This window comes from Hemitrygon akajei, chromosome 18 (genome assembly GCF_048418815.1).
Source record: "Hemitrygon akajei chromosome 18, sHemAka1.3, whole genome shotgun sequence".
NCBI lineage: Eukaryota > Metazoa > Chordata > Chondrichthyes > Myliobatiformes > Dasyatidae > Hemitrygon > Hemitrygon akajei.
This window is the reverse complement of record NC_133141.1, coordinates 70,872,533-70,888,263: the sequence shown is the minus strand read 5'-3', so window position 1 is coordinate 70,888,263 and position 15,731 is coordinate 70,872,533. Positions and strand designations below refer to the sequence as shown.

Below are 15,731 nucleotides of genomic sequence, written 5' to 3'. Positions count from 1 at the left end.
CATACCATCTCTTCAACCATGCATTCATCTGATGATTCCTCCTATTACTTTACTGAATAGCACATAGCAATGGATATAATCTAGGCATTAAAATGTTGTTTTATTTGTTACCTAGTTACACAAGTTCAAATTGCAGGACCTCATTCATTTTACCTCTGCCATTGTGATGCCAGCTTAACTGCGATTAATCCATTTACACTCTCAACAGATATGGTACTGTATATACAGTCAGTAGCCACTTCACTAGGTACAGGAGAGGAATGCGGTGTGGTCTTCTGCTGCCATAGCCCATATATTTCCATATTCGACATGTTATGCGTTCAGAGACGCTCGTCTGCACACCACTGTTGTAACGTGTGGTTATCTGAGTTACTGTCGCCTCCCTGTCAGCTTGAACCAGTCCGGCCGTTCTCCTCTGACCTCTCTCATTAACAAGACGTTTCACCCACAGAACTGCCACTCACTGGCTTTTTTTTTGTTTTTACACCATTCTCTGTCCACTATAGAGATTGTTGTGCATGTAAATCCCAGGAGATCAGCAGTTTCTGAGATTCTCAAGACCCCATCTGGCACCAATGATCATTTCATGGTCGAAATAACTTAGATCACGTTTCTTCCCCATTCTGAGGTTTGGCCTGAACAATAACTGAACCTCTTGACCATGTCTGCATGCTTTCATGGATGAGTTGCTGCCACATGATTGGCTGACAAATATTTGCAGTAACAAGGTGTACAAGTCTACCTGATAAAGTGGTCACTGAGTGTATATATAGATATAACTTTTCTTAAAGTAAACTCACCTGTTCTTCTTCCACATAAATGAGAGGAAACCCCATCTGTTCCGTCCATGTGCTCATTACAGCACTAATCGGCTTCCCACTGGCCTCTTCCAAACAGCTCCAAAGATCCTCTGTAAGGTTCAAAGAAAATTTATTATCAAAGTACATGTATGTATGTCACCACATACAACCCTGAGATTGTCTTGCAGGCATATTCCATAAATGCATAGAATAATACATAACAGAATCAATGAAAGGAATGAAATGAAAAATAATGCCACTGAGGGTCCTTGATGTGTTTATTTCAAAACCTCAAAACAAACACAGATTAGATGAGATTTATTTGTCACACGTACATCGAAACATGGTTCCTTTAACCCACTACCTATTACCGTAGATTCCGGACTACAGAGCGCACCTGATTAAAAGCCGCTGGCTCTAATTTTAGAAATAAAATCAATTTTTTACTTGTAAAGGCCGCACCGGATTTTCGGCCGCAGGTGTCCCACGTTGTAATATGAGATATTTACACAGAAAGATATTACACGTGAGGATTTTTTAACTTTTAATTAAATCCATATGGTAACAAAAACAAATACATATTGCAAATGCTTTTTTTTGAACCGTGCCCGTAACGCGGCTACTTTTAAATATACGTTGCGTATACTTCTTTACTGAACAACATTCCAATATCTCCTAACGACTGGTAAAAAATATATATACTGCAGCCTACCAGGAAAAGTTATTGATCGCCTTTAACTTAAAAGCAGCGTTTTGGCTCCGCCGCTCCCCCCCTCCTTTCCGTTTATCGCAAACTGGTATCCCACAAGACGCGGCGAAACCGGGTGTGACGTCATAGCATCCCGCGATGTAGTACAGAAAACAAATATAGTTAAAACTCTTCTAACTTTAACTAGAAAATGAATTACTAAGCGAAAATATTATAAACTAAATAACTGCCATAAAGGCAGCACAATGCTTTTCTTCGAGTGTTTTCCATGTTGATGAGGGTGAGTACAAATGACTGATTTACAATAATTTAATTGTGAAAGTGCGCTTGATTTATCGTACAATTTCATTGGACCTCTGTGAACTACTCATCAATTTTATTGGTCTACTGTTACGAGGCAAAATGTTTACGAGGCGGCATGAAAAAAAATAATGCATTAGCCGCTCCGTATTAAAGGCCGCAAAGTTCAAAGCAGTTCAAAATGTGGGAAAAAAGTAGCGGCTTAAAATCCGGAATCTACGGTAAATGCTCCCAATTACGTGCACCTCAAATGACCTCTGACAACCAAGTCCAGCTCCTGGCCTTCATGTGTGGCTTAGCTATTAAGCTTGGCAGAACCGCTTCTACTTACAGAAGGGGCAAAGGCAGGTTACCTGCGCCAGTCGCTTTGGGTAGATGGAGCTCATCAGCCGTGGTTATCAGCTCACCTAGGAGAAGGAAAACTCTGATCTTAAACCTCCGTTGCCTTACGGATATACCCACTCAAGGAGAAGGCTTCGGGAGTAAACCCCAAGGGAAAAATCTGGAGCTGGAGTCCCTAAGGCAGTCTTCTATTGAGTTCAACGCTGACTGGCAGCTCTTGCTGGTGCCAAGCTCTGCTGTTCCTTTGGGTTCATTTACATGGAGAGGGTGAGCTTGCCACACAAGCAACAGCTTGCTCTCCATATTGTACTGCTCAGGCTTGCTTATCTAGACAGCTAGGACCCTGACCGACGGAGGTCTCCACACATCAAAGCATACAGTGAAAAGCATTGTTTGCTTCAACAAACATAGTCTGAGAGTGTGCTGAACATAGCATGCCCACAATTTACTAACCCTAACGTCCTAGGAATGTAGAGGAAGCTGGAGGAGGAAACCTCAATTTGGGAGGAGTTGAATCCTCGATCACAATCGCTGGCACTGTGTAAAGTGTTACACTAACTGCTGTGTTATCATCCTGCCCACATAGTTACTAATAGAAATATGGAAGCCAGAGTGAGAGACCTGTATGACGAATAAAAAGACAATTTGTGGAAATAACACGAGAGACAGGACTAGGAGTAGGTCTGTGGAAAGACCTCCAGTCTGCTGCGCCTTTCAAAAATACCTCAGTGTGGCGACCCACTTCCCAGCACACTCGAACCGGCTCACAAAGTGGCACTTGCTAGCATTGAGGCCGGACCCAAAAAGGGCGCCAAGCCTGCTTCACCAGCAAGGGGAAAAGCCCGCGCGTGGGACGGGACTGTGAATATGCGCCCCCTACAGCATTCCCGCCCGGGGAGGGCGGGAACAGGAAGGCTTAAAAGCGAGGCCGCGAAGTTTGAATAAACCTCTTTTGCAACTGCAGCTCACCGACTCCGTGTCATTATTTCAGCGCTGCGTGTAGCACACCGCTGCAATTGGTGACCTTGACGGCCCAAACGATATTTGGACTGGAGATGAATGACGCCGCATCTGTTCATGCAGTTCCGTTAAAACTGCCAAGCTTCTGGACGCTCCGACCTCACCTATGGTTCCAGCAAGCAGAAGCCCAATTCCACATTCGGCAGATAACCGCGGATGCCACACGTTACTACTACGTGGTGAGCTCCCTCGACTAGGAGACAGCCGCCCAGGTTGAAGAGTTCATACAGTCGCCCCGGAGGACGGCAAATACACAGAATTCAAAGCCCTGCTCATAAGGACTTTCGGACTCTCATGGCGCGAGCGAGCTGCCCGCTTAATGCACCTGGATGGTTTGGGAGACAGGCCACCGTTGGCTTTGATGAACGAGATGCTGTCCCTGGCCGGAGGACACAAGCCCTGCCTCATGTTTGAGCAGACATTCCTGGAGCAGCTACCCGAGGACATACGCCTGCTGCTGTCCGACGCAGATTTCAGCGACCCCCGGAAGGTGGCGGCCCGGGGCAGATGTGCTGTGGAAAGCCAAGGAGGAGAGTGGGGCGTCCGTCGCACAGATCACCAGGCCACGCTCCCAGCAACAGACCAGACCAGGCCCAGCTGCAGAGCCCACTAACCCCAGAGGCAGGGGTGAGGAGACCAACGAACAATGGTGCTTCTATCACCAGCGGTGGGGTGCAGAAGCCCGCCGTTGTCACCCGCCCTGCAAGTTCCTGGGAAACGCCAGGGCCAGCCGCCGCTAATGGCTACGGCGGCTGGCCATCGAGATAGCCTTCTGTATGTCTGGGACAAGCAGTCTGGACGCCGCTTTTTGGTTGACACCAGAGCCGAGATCAGCGTCTTACCTCCAACGAGTTACGACACCCGCAACAGAGAACCGCGAACGGCAGCAGAGTAAGGACCTATGGCACCCGTACGGTGCAGCTACAGTTCGGCTCTAGCCGGTTCACATGGGACTTAACACTGGCCGCCGTAGGCCAACTGCTCCTGGGAGCGGATTTTTTGCGAGCTCACAGCCTACTGGTCAATCTGCCAAGGAAGAGACTGGTCCACGCCGAGACCTTTCAAACGTTCTCCCTGGGTGAAGCCCAGTTGCCGGCCCCACACCTAGACTCCATCACGCTGTCCGACAACGACTTCACCATTTTCCTACCCTCTTATTATAAACACAATAGGCAAAATGAAATTGGCTTACTTAACAATGCATCTAACTGCCTTTGTTTTGATGCATCCAAATTGGTGATAAGTTTGTTTGTTATGGTCTCTCCATGACTGTGATTTTGACCAATTTTTTTTTTATATAACAGAAATGGTTTACCATTGCCTTCATCTGGGGCAGTGTCTTTACAAGATGGGTGACCCCAGCCGTTATCAATACTCTTCAGAGATTGTCTGCCTGGTGTCAGTGGTCACAAAACCAGTACTTAGGACTTAGGACGTGATATGCACCAGCTACTCATACGACCATCCACCACCTGGTAAGCAGGTGCTACACCTTGCCCAAGGGTGACCTGCAGGCTAGTGGAGGGAAGGAGCACCTCACACCTCCTTTGGTAGAGCGCATCTACACCCAGCCACCCAGGTGCTTTTTATTTTGTTCAAATCATATCCAAATTGAAAATAATATGGAAGCTTTTATACAGAATACAAAAGAATGGGACAGTAAGGTAGTGCGGCTGTTAGCGCAGTGCTTTAGTAGAGACGCATCTCCACCCCGGTGATGGGTAGATGTGCATATAATGATGTTGAGAAATGCAGCACTTCCGAGTGGTCATGTTTTCCTGGCAAGGGCAGTGCACACTGAACCTTATTTTGTTGCAACTAAACCTTAGAGAAACCTGTCAAACAGCTGTTTAAGATGTAACAAGCAGATCTCTGAGACACAGAAGCCTCTGAGTGCCCTATTGCATGAATCACAAGTCAAAAATAGCAAATAATTACGAAAGTTCAATGTTATATTTGCACGGCAATGGACTAAAGTTGGATTTAATTTCAGTCATATCAGGCATTGCTAAGACAACATCTGGAGAACTGTGTACAGTAGTGGTTGCCTTTTTTTTTTTAAAAAAAGGTTGTTAATGAGATTTAAGCAGTCCAGAGAAGGTGTACTAAACCAATACCAAAAATTGGTCAGTTAAGAAATTTAAAAAAGTGGCTAGAACTGTACCTGCTGCAGCTCAGATGGCCTGATTGAATCAAAACCCTGGAGAGTGTTGACAAGGTGGATGGGCAGAGCATGTGCCCCTCTTAAAAAAAGAGTTGGTGTTTAAAAGCAAGGGGGTACCAATATGAGTGACAGAACTGGGGGATCAACACACAAAATGCTGGAGAAACTCAGCAGGTCAGGTAGCATCTATGGAAATGAATAAATACTCTTCATTGGGACTGGAAAGGAACGGGGAAGATGCCAGAATAAGGTGGTTGGAGGGAGGGGAAGAGGTACAAGCTAGCAGGTGCCTTTTTTTGTTAAATGTGTCTTTGGCACTTCCTTCCTCAAACTCTGGTACAAACAAGATTCATTTTTTTGTTTTGAAAGGGAGAGGTTAAGTAGATCTTGATAAAGAAAAACAGACTGGTTATCAGAAGTAGATTTGAATGCAGAGTTGAAGTTATAGTGAGATCAACCACTTATTGAATAGCAGCAGAGATAGAGACCACGTGTGTGCTTGCATGAGGAAAAGGGGATATGGGATCAGAGTTTTGTGGAGATTAAGTTTTCAAGTCTCTAAACATGTTAGGCAAATTAAAGTTGTTATACATAAAAACAATAGGGCTCAAGGCATTTTCACGATAATACTATAAGCAAAGTTATGCCAAGCTTTTACAAAGCACTAACAAAACTCGGCACTAAACCCTTTGTCCACTAAATAGCAGAAAACTTGTTCCATTGTTTGCACTGAGAGACAGACCATGTAAAACATACATTCAGTGGCCACGATTAGATACCTCCTGCACCTGATAAAGTGGCCACTGAATGTATGCTAGTGGCTTTTTGCTGTTGTAGCTCATCCACTTCAAGGTTTGTCGTGTTGTGCATTTAAAGATGCTCTTCTACACACCACTGCTGTAATGTGTGGTTATTTGAGTTACTGTCATCTTGAACCAGTCTGGCCATTCTCCTCTGACATCTCTCATTAACAAGATGCTTTCGCCCACAGAACTGCTGCTCACTGAATTATTTTTTTGGTTCCTCCACCATTTTCTGTAAACTCCAGAGACTTTTGTGTGAGAAAATCCCAGGAGATCAGCAGTTTCTGAGATACTCAAACCACTCTCTAGCACCAATAATCATTCCATGGTCAAAGTACCTTAGATCACATTTCTTCCCCATTCTGATGTTTAGTCTGACCAACAAATGAACCTCTTGACACGTCTGCATGCTTTTATGCACTGAGTTGATACCACATGAATGACTAATTAGATATTTGCATTAATGTGCCCAGGTGTAGTTAATAAACTACCCACTGTGTACATCTCTGAAGAATTAAAATATCAAAACTGTCTGCAAAATCCTCCATATCCCGTCAGATAAGCAAATCAACATCAGCAGTTTCCAAGACTCTGATTACACTGGCAACAGATATTCTGCCCCAAATTCAAGCATTGTAAAGAAATGACTTGCCAATGATCACTCAATATGGAGCACTGACATTTGTCACGAGCACACAAAAGTCATCAGGAATGGCAGGAGTGCACCACTTTCCACCTGTTAAGTACCTCCTGACCCAGCAGTGGTAAACAGGTCCCATACAGATCTCATTAACCACATTAGAATTCAAAGAACTGAAGAAAAACAAGGTACCCTTGACCCCAAGGGAACGCCCAAGAAAAAAAGAATGAAAAATCCAGCAAGTAATTCACTTTCCAATATTGGCTTCTCAAAAAAGACGGGTTGCACTTGAATCCCAGGGGGACCAATATCCTGGCGGGGAGGTTTGCTAAGGCTATTGGGGAGAGTTTAAACTAGAATTGCTGGAGGGTGGGAACCGAACTGCAGAGAAGGAGGAAGAGGCGGTTAGCTCACAAATAGAGAAAGCTTGGAGACAGTATGAGAGGGAGGATAAACAAGTGTTAGAAAAGGGACGCGCTCAGACCGATGGTTTGAGATGTGTCTATTTTAATGCAAGGAGTATTATGAACAAAGCAGATGAGCTTAGAGTATGGATCAGTACTTGGAGCTATGATGTTGTGGCCACTACAGAGACTTCGATGGCTCAAGGGCAGGAATGGTCACTTCGAGTACCAGGCTTTAGATGTTTCAGAAAGGACAGGGAGGGAGGCAAAAGAGGAGGAGACGTGGCACTGCTGATCAGAGATAGTGTCACAGCTGCAGAAAAGGAGCAAGTCATGGAGGGATTGTCTACGGAGTCTCTGTGGGTGGAAGTTAGAAACAGGAAAGGGTCAATAACTCTACTGGGTGTTTTTTTTATATATAGACCACCCAATAGTAACAGGGACATCGAGGAGCAGATAGGGAGACAGGTGTAATAATAACAGGGTTGTCGTGGTGGGAGATTTAAATTTCCCAAATATCGATTGGCATCTCCCTAGAGCAAGGGGTTTAGATCGGGTGGAGTATGTTAGGTGTGTTCAGGAAGGTTTCTTGACACAGTATGTAGATAAACCTACAAGAGGAGAGGTATTGGGAAATGAACCTCGTCAGGTGTCAGGTCTCTCAGTGGGAGAGCATTTTGGAGATGGTGATCATAATTCTACCTCCTTTTCCATAGCATTGGAGAGGATAGGTACAGACAAGATAGAAAAGTGTTTAATTGCAGTAAAGGGAAATATGCGGCTATCAGGCAGGAACTTGGAGGTATAAATTGGGTCAGATGTTCTCAGAGAAATGTACGGAAGAAATGTGGCAAGTGTTCAGGGGATACTTGCGTGGAGTTCTGCACAGGTATGCTCCAATGAGACGGAAAGGATGATAGGGTACATGCACCGTGTACAAAGTCTGTTGAAAATCTAGTCAAGAAGAAAAGAAAAGCTTACGAAAGGTTAAAAACACTAGGTAAAGATAGAGATTGAGAAGATTATAAGGCTAGCAGGAAGGAGCTTAAAAATGAAACATTTCTGAAAATTTGGTGCCCTTATTTACAAAAGACAGGACTAAATATACAAGTGCTCTGAAGACGAAACAATTGGTTACTTGGGGAAAGAAATAAATATATACACTAAAGTTATTACGAACTCCATGGAGCATGTGGAGATCTTCCAACATCCAGGCACTCTTTCTTTTTTTCCTTTCTTTCTTTCTCTTTTTTTTCTATAGGGAAGTTAGGGGGGAGGGGGGAAGGGTTATATACTTTTTTTTCTATACTTTACTCTGTAATCACTTAAAAACGCAAATAAAAAAAATGAAATTAGGAGAGTCAGAAAGGGCCATGAGAAGGCCTTGGCAGACAGAATTAAGGAAAAGCCCAAGGCATTCTACAAATATGTGAAGAGCAAGAGGATAAGACGTGAGAGAATAGGACCAATCAAGTGTGACAGTGGAAAAGTATGTATGGAACCGGAGGAAATAGCAGAGGTACTTAATGAATACTTTACTACAGTATTCACTACAGAAAAGGATCTTGACAATTGTAGAGAGAACTTACAGCTGACTGAAAAGCTTGAACATGTAGATATTAAGAAAGAGGATGTGCTGGAGCTTTTGAAAAGCATCAAGTTGGATAAGTCACCGGGCCCAGACGAGATGTACCCTACGGTACTGTGGGAGGTGAGGGAGGAGATTGCTGAGTCTCTGGCGATGATCTTTGCATGAATGGGGATGGGAGAGGTTCCAGAGAATTGGAGGGTTGTGGATGTTGTTTCCTTATTCAAGAAAGGGAGTAGAGATAACCCAGGAAATTATAGACCACTGAGTCTTATTTCAGCAGTCCCTGGAGGCAGGATTTTACTAAAAGAGCAATCAAGTTGTAAAAACAGCCACTACCTTAATTTTTTTTAAAAATCAGCGCAAAATGTGCCTGTATTTTAAATTAAAGCAGCACTTCCTTGTTAGAAAGCACTTGGAATGTTATATACTTACCCAAGATAAGTCAGATATTCTTGGAAATAATTGACTTGGGAATTGGCTCCAGTGACTTAAAATTTAATCAAGGGGATTGCTATCTTGATCTCAGGAAGAACATTTGGAGAGGCATAATATGATTAGGAATAGTCAGCATGGCTTTATCAAAGGCAGGTTGTGCCTCACGAGCCTGATGGAATTTTTTTTGAGGATGTGACTAAACACATTGATGAAAGAAGAGCAGTAGATGTAGTGTATATGGATTTCAGCAAGGCATTTGAGATGGTACCCTATATGCAAGGCTTATTGAGAAAGTAAGGAGACATGGGATCCAAGGGGACATTGCTTTGTGGATCCAGAACCAGCTTGCCCAGAGAAGGCAAACAGTGGTTACAGATGGGTCATATTCTGCATGGAGGTCAGTAACCAGTGGTGTGCCTCAGGGATCTGTTCTGGAAATCCTACTATTCATGATTTTTATAAATGACCTGGATGAGGAAGTGGAGGGATGGGTTAGTAAATTTGCTGATGACACAAAGGTTGGGGGTGTTGTGGATAGTGTGGAGGGCTGTCAGAGGTTACAGCTGGACTTTGATAGGATGCAAAACTGGGCTGAGCAGTGGCAGATGGAGATCAACCCAGGTAAAGTGTGAGGTGGTTCATTTTAGTAGGTCAAATATGATGGCAGAATATAGTATTGATGATAAGACTCTCGGCAGTTTGGAGGATAAGAGGGATCTTGAAGTCCGAGTCCACAGGACACTCAAAGCTGCTGCACAGGTCGAGTCTGTGGTTAATGCGGCAGACGGTGCATCGACCTTCATCAATCGTGGGATTGAGTTGAGGAGCCGAGAGGTAATGTTGCACCTATATAGGACCCTGGTCAGACCCCTCTTGGAGTACGGTGCTTAGTTCTGGTCGCCTCATTACAGGAAGGATGTGGATGTGCAGAGATTTACAAGGATGTTGCTTGGATTGGAAAGCATGCCTTATGAGAATAGGTTGAGTGAACTCGGCCTTTTTTCCTTGGAGCGATGGAGGATGAGAGGTGACCTGATAGAGGTGTATAAGATGATGACAGGCATTGATCATATGGATAGTCAGAGGCTTTTTTCCAAAGGCTGAAATGGCTAACACAAGAGGGCACAGTTTTAACAAGCTTGGAAGTAGGGACAGAGGAGATGTCAGGGGTAAGCTTATTTTTTTTAAATGCAGAGACTGGTGAGTACATGGAATAGTACATGTAAGTACAGTGGTGAAGGAGGATACGATAGGGTCTTTTAAGAGACTCTTGGATAGGTACATGGAGCTTGGAAAAATAGAGGGCTATGGGTAACTCTAGGTAATTTCTAAGGTAAGGACATGTTCAGCACAGCCAAATGGGCTGTTTTTGTACTGTAGGTGGAAGGTGACAGAATTTTAATGAGAAAGAAGAGTAATTAATATCAACCACAAAGCTAATTATGCAAGTACATACACTTCACCACTACACCATTAAATCTGTCTTTTTTAATTTTGTCACTTTTGTGTTTAGTAATAGAAGTCTTCACATTTCCATTGAACCTAGATTTTGAAATAGATTTTAACTGGACCAACAATTGTTACCATCTCAAATCAGATTTGGAAATAAAATACATTTAGTATTTTACAATGATTTTTATGGAATTTGCATCTTCCAAACAAAGACCATGTAACCTAAAAATAAAAGTCATTTGGTAAGGCGACACTTCACCTGTGAGTCGGCTGGTGTGGTATACTGTGTCTGGTGCTCCCAGTGTGGCCTTTTATATATTGGTGAGACCCAACGCAGACTGGGAGACCATTTCACTGAATGCCTATGCTCTGTCCACCAGAGAAAGCAGGATCTCCCAGTGCCACACATTTTAATTCCACGTTCCATTCCCATTCTGATATGTCTATCCATGGCCTCCTCCACTGTCAAGATGAAGCCACACTCAGGTTGGAGGAACAACACCTTATATACCGTCTGGGTAGCCTCCAACCTGATGGCATGAACATTGGCTTATTGACTCCACTGATTCCGTTAATGCCCCTCCTCCCTTTCTTACCCCATCCCTGATATACTTAGTTTTTTTCCCCTCCTCTTTTTTTCCCTCTCTCTCTCTGCCCATCACTCTGCCTGTTCTCCATCTCCCTCTGGTGCTCCCCTCGCCCTTTCTTTCTCCCGAGGCCTCCCGTCCCATGATCCTTTCCCTTCTCCAGCTCTGTATCCCCTCTGTCAATCACCTTTTCAGCTCTCAGCTTCATCCCACCCACTCTGGTCTTCTCCTATCATTTCGCATTTCCCCCTCCTACTTTCAAATCTCTTACTATCTTTCCTTTCAGTTAGTCCTGACGAAGGGTCTCTGCCCGAAACATCGAGAGTGCTTCTTCCTATAGATGCTGCCCGGCCTGCTGCATTCCACCAGCATTTTGCGTGTGTTGCATAAAAGTCATTTGGCTCCTTGCCCTCATGAAGCACTGCGATGTCAGTTATGCTGTTATGTTCTTAAGATTTCGGAGCAGAATGAGGCCATATGGCCTATCGAATCTGCTCCGTCATTTCATCATGGTTGATCCATTTTCCTCTCAGCACCAATCTCCTACCTTCTCCCTGTATCCTTACATTGCCTACCCAATCTCAAATCTATCAACCTCTACCTTAAATATATCCAAAGACACGGCCTGCACAGTTGTCTGTGGAAATGAATTCCACAGATTCACCACCCTCTGGCTAAAGAAATTCCTCCTCATCTCCATTCTAAATGGACATCCCTCTATTCTGAGGTTGTGTCCTCTGGTCTTAAGACTCCCCAACCATAGGAAACATCCTCCTCTCCATGTCCACACTATCAAGGCATTTCACCATTTGATAGGTTTCAATAGGTCCTCCCTCATTCTTCTAAATTCCAGTGAGTACAGGCCATCAAATGCCTCTCATACGATAAGCCTTTCAATCATAGAATCATTTTCATGAACCTTCTTTGGACCTTCTCCAAAGCCAGCCCATCCTTTCATAGATAAGGGTCCTAAAACTATCTACAATATTCCATGTGAGGCCTCACCACAACCTTATAAAGCCTCAACTTTACATCCTTGCTTTTATATTCCCATCCTCTCGAAATGAATGCTAACATCACATTTGCCTTCCTCACCATCGACTCAACCTGCAAATTCAGAGAACATTCAGGGAAGCACCATTGCACCTCAGATTTTTGCATTTTCTCTCCATTTAGAAAATAGTCTACCCTTTTATTTCTTCGACCAAACTGCATGACCATACACTTCCTGACACTGTATTCTAGTCACTTAGATTTCAGAGCGGTTCCATTTCATTGCAGCCCAGCAATTTCACACCCCACCAGGAAATAACTAGGTGTCATATAACACAAAGAAAATACGACTGGTCAGATATACTTTCACTTCAGAAACAAAATGCCTCATGCAATTTAACAAGCTGCAAAATTTAGGCCAACAGTTACATAAAACCACAAAACGAGTAGGCAATTTGACTCCTTGTCTCTGTGCTGTGTCATTGAAAGATCTAATTTGTCCACTTCTCAGTTCTGTTAATGCCACATTGTAAAAAATGTATCCAACTCTCTTTTGGAAAAAAGTACTTTTGAATTGTCTTCTATCGTCCATCTAGATGGAGACGGTCCAAAAACTGGTCTTGTGTCACCTCCAATCTTCTTGCCAGTCATCATAAGTTACAGATTTGAAGACCAAACCTAGCTTCCCAATATTTTGATGCAATTCATCTAACCAATGTTTGTATTACAGCTACTTGGTTAATTATGCCTAGATACAGAAGATTAACCAAATCAGCTGCTTTGGAACTGAGAGGTTAAAACGCGAATCAGGAGGAAAACTGTCACCATGAGCTCATCAACTTTATCACCTTTGCTGGCTTCTTCCACCCTCCCTTTAAATTCACCTGGACTACACCTGACACTTTTCTTTTTTGGACTGTTTCCATCTCAGCAAACAAATTAAGCGCAGATGGAGCAGCCTCCAACCTGATGGCATGAATATTGATTTCTTCTTCCGGTGAAAATATTTTTCTTTCCCCCTCCCCTCTTCTTCTATCCCTGACTCTGGCCTCCTACCTCTTCTCACCCGAGTATCATCGCTGCCTAAGTCCTCTCCTCCTTCCCTTTCTCCCATCTTCCTCTCTCCTCTCCTATCAGATTCCTTCCTCTCCAGCCCTTTACCTTTCCCATCCATCACCTCCCCCTGGTGTCCCTCCTCCTTCCCTTTCTCCCACCGTCCACTCTCCTCTCCTGTCAGATTCCTTCCTCTCCAACCCTTTACCTTTCCCACCCATCACCTCCCCCTGGTGTCCCTCCTCCTTCCCTTTCTCCCACGGTCCACTCTCCTCTCCTGTCAGATTCCTTCCTCTCCAACCCTTTACCTTTCCCACCCATCACCTCCCCCTGGTGTCCCTCCTCCTTCCCTTTCTCCCACGGTCCACTCTCCTCTCCTATCAGATTCCTCCCTCTCCAGCCCTTTACTATCAGGCTTCAGCTATCACCTTCTAGCTATCCTCCTTCCCTCCCCCCCACCCACCTTTTTTATTCTGGCATCTTCCCCCTTCCTTTTCAGTCCTGAAGAAGGGCCACAGCTCAAAACATGATTAAAATTAAGCACGGATATCTATTTCAAACCCATGGACTCCCACAGGTGCATCGAATGCATCTCCCATACTACCTCCTTTAAGGACGCTACCATTTCTCCCTCAGTTTCTTCGTCTCAGCCTGAGATGAAGACATTCTGCTCTGGGATTGCTGAAACATTGTCCTGCTAAAGGCAATAGATTCTCTGGTAGCATAGTTGTTATCACAACACTTTACAGTACCAGCGACCCGGGTTCAATTCCTACCCATCTGTAAGGAGTTTGCACGTTCTCCCCTTGACCACACAGGTTTCCCTCCGGGTGCTCTAGTTTCCTCCTACTGTTCAAAGATGTACTGGCTGGTAGGCTAATTGGTCTTTGTAAACTGTCCCATGATCAGGCTCAGGTTAAATCGGGACAGTGAGGCCGGTTGGGCCTATTCCACGCTGTATCATAATAAAATAAATAAAATCTGCTCTCACACACCTCCCATCTTTCATTGATCCTTACCTTTCATCCAGTACCCTCTGCGTCCAGCGCATCATCCTTTGCCATTTCCACAAGAGTCATTGGGATCACACACCAGGCATATTTTCCCCTCCCTATCACCACCCCACCCCCTCCTTCAACTCTCTCCATGACTCCCTGGTCCATTCAATTCCTTCTCACCATCCCCTGGACCTCTCCACTTTGGTTCTTCTCTCATCACCATTCAGGGACCTTCCAGGTGGAGCATAGATTCATCTCTGTTGCACTCAGTACTCATGTGCTCTTTTCTACATTGGTGAGACCAAGTGCAGACAAGCAACTGTTTTGCAGAGCACCTGTGCTCTGTCCTCAAAGGCAAGCTTCGGCTTCTGGGGTGCATGTCATTTCAAGCCCATTCCCTTTCCCAAGCAACCCATCTCTCTAACGCAAAGGTGAGGGGCAAACACAAAGTAAAAGAACAACACCTCATATTCTGCCTGGGCAGCCTACAGTCGATGGCATGAAAATGAATTTTCCCAACCCACACGTGTGCCTTGCCCACTTGCATTAGTTCAGCCCGCTTCTCTTTTACTTTTGTTTACCATTTCCAACCCTCCGCCATTGTTAACAAGACTTCTTGCCTTCACTTATCTGGCTTCATCCATCTGGGTTACCTCTCACTTAGTTGCCCTTTCCCCTCTGTCCATCACCACCTCCTCATATCACCCACCAGCCTGTCTCAACACTCGCCCTCCATCAGCTGGCTCCATCTGCCCATCACATCTCCCTCATCTGGTTCCACCCATCACCCATTAGCTTTTGCCTCACTCCTTCCCTCTCACTTTTACATAGTTACTCATTTTTACACTACACTGATGCAGGGATTCAACCTGGCTCCATTTGCCATCATCTCTCCCTCGTCTGGTTCCCCCCCACCCCCATCTTCAACTGGCCTCCTTCTTGCTCCTCCTTCTCACTTTATACAATGGCCTTCTTCTTTCGACACTGATGTCGGGTCTCAACCTGAAGCTTTGACCACCCCACTGCCTCCACAGATGCTGCTTGACCCATCCAGTTCTTCCAGCCATTTATATTTTCTATAGGAGCAGACAGCTCCCTACTTTTCATCCAGAAATCTATTCCACAAAGAATTCCTCCACGGAGCTTCAAATTGAACACTGCTTACCTGTTGCTGCGTTTTTATTTTGAAACTTTGTCAAGTACAAGTGCATTCCTTTTCTGAAATCCTGTAAAGAGGCATATTTTTACATACAATTAGTTAAGCAATAAAGGCAGTAAGTTCAGATAACATCCTACCCCAAAATCAGTAACATTGAAATATTATGACATGACCCCTTTTAAAATTAGTTTATTCTGCTAATATGTATAAGGTATAAAGCAATTAAAAGCAAACTGCAGTCTTGCTTGCCTCTTCCATGGACCATATCATTACTTTTGTAT

The 15,731-nt window shown here is 44.4% G+C and overlaps 1 protein-coding gene across 3 annotated transcripts in view; it reads right to left on the bottom strand.

Moving 5' to 3' along the window:
• The window catches only part of npepps (aminopeptidase puromycin sensitive), a 240,975-nt gene that overhangs the window by 109,928 nt on the left and 115,316 nt on the right, over positions 1-15,731 (bottom strand). For all 3 annotated transcript variants that reach the window (XR_012102075.1, XM_073071797.1, XM_073071798.1), the window contains exons 12-13: positions 15,457-15,517; positions 801-910 (exon numbers count right to left, since the gene is read on the bottom strand). Coding sequence is in view for 2 of the 3 variants with exons in the window: in XM_073071797.1 (XP_072927898.1) it covers positions 801-910; positions 15,457-15,517 (171 nt within the window). In the remaining variant the exon portion in view is untranslated. The remainder of the gene's footprint in view (positions 1-800; positions 911-15,456; positions 15,518-15,731) is intronic.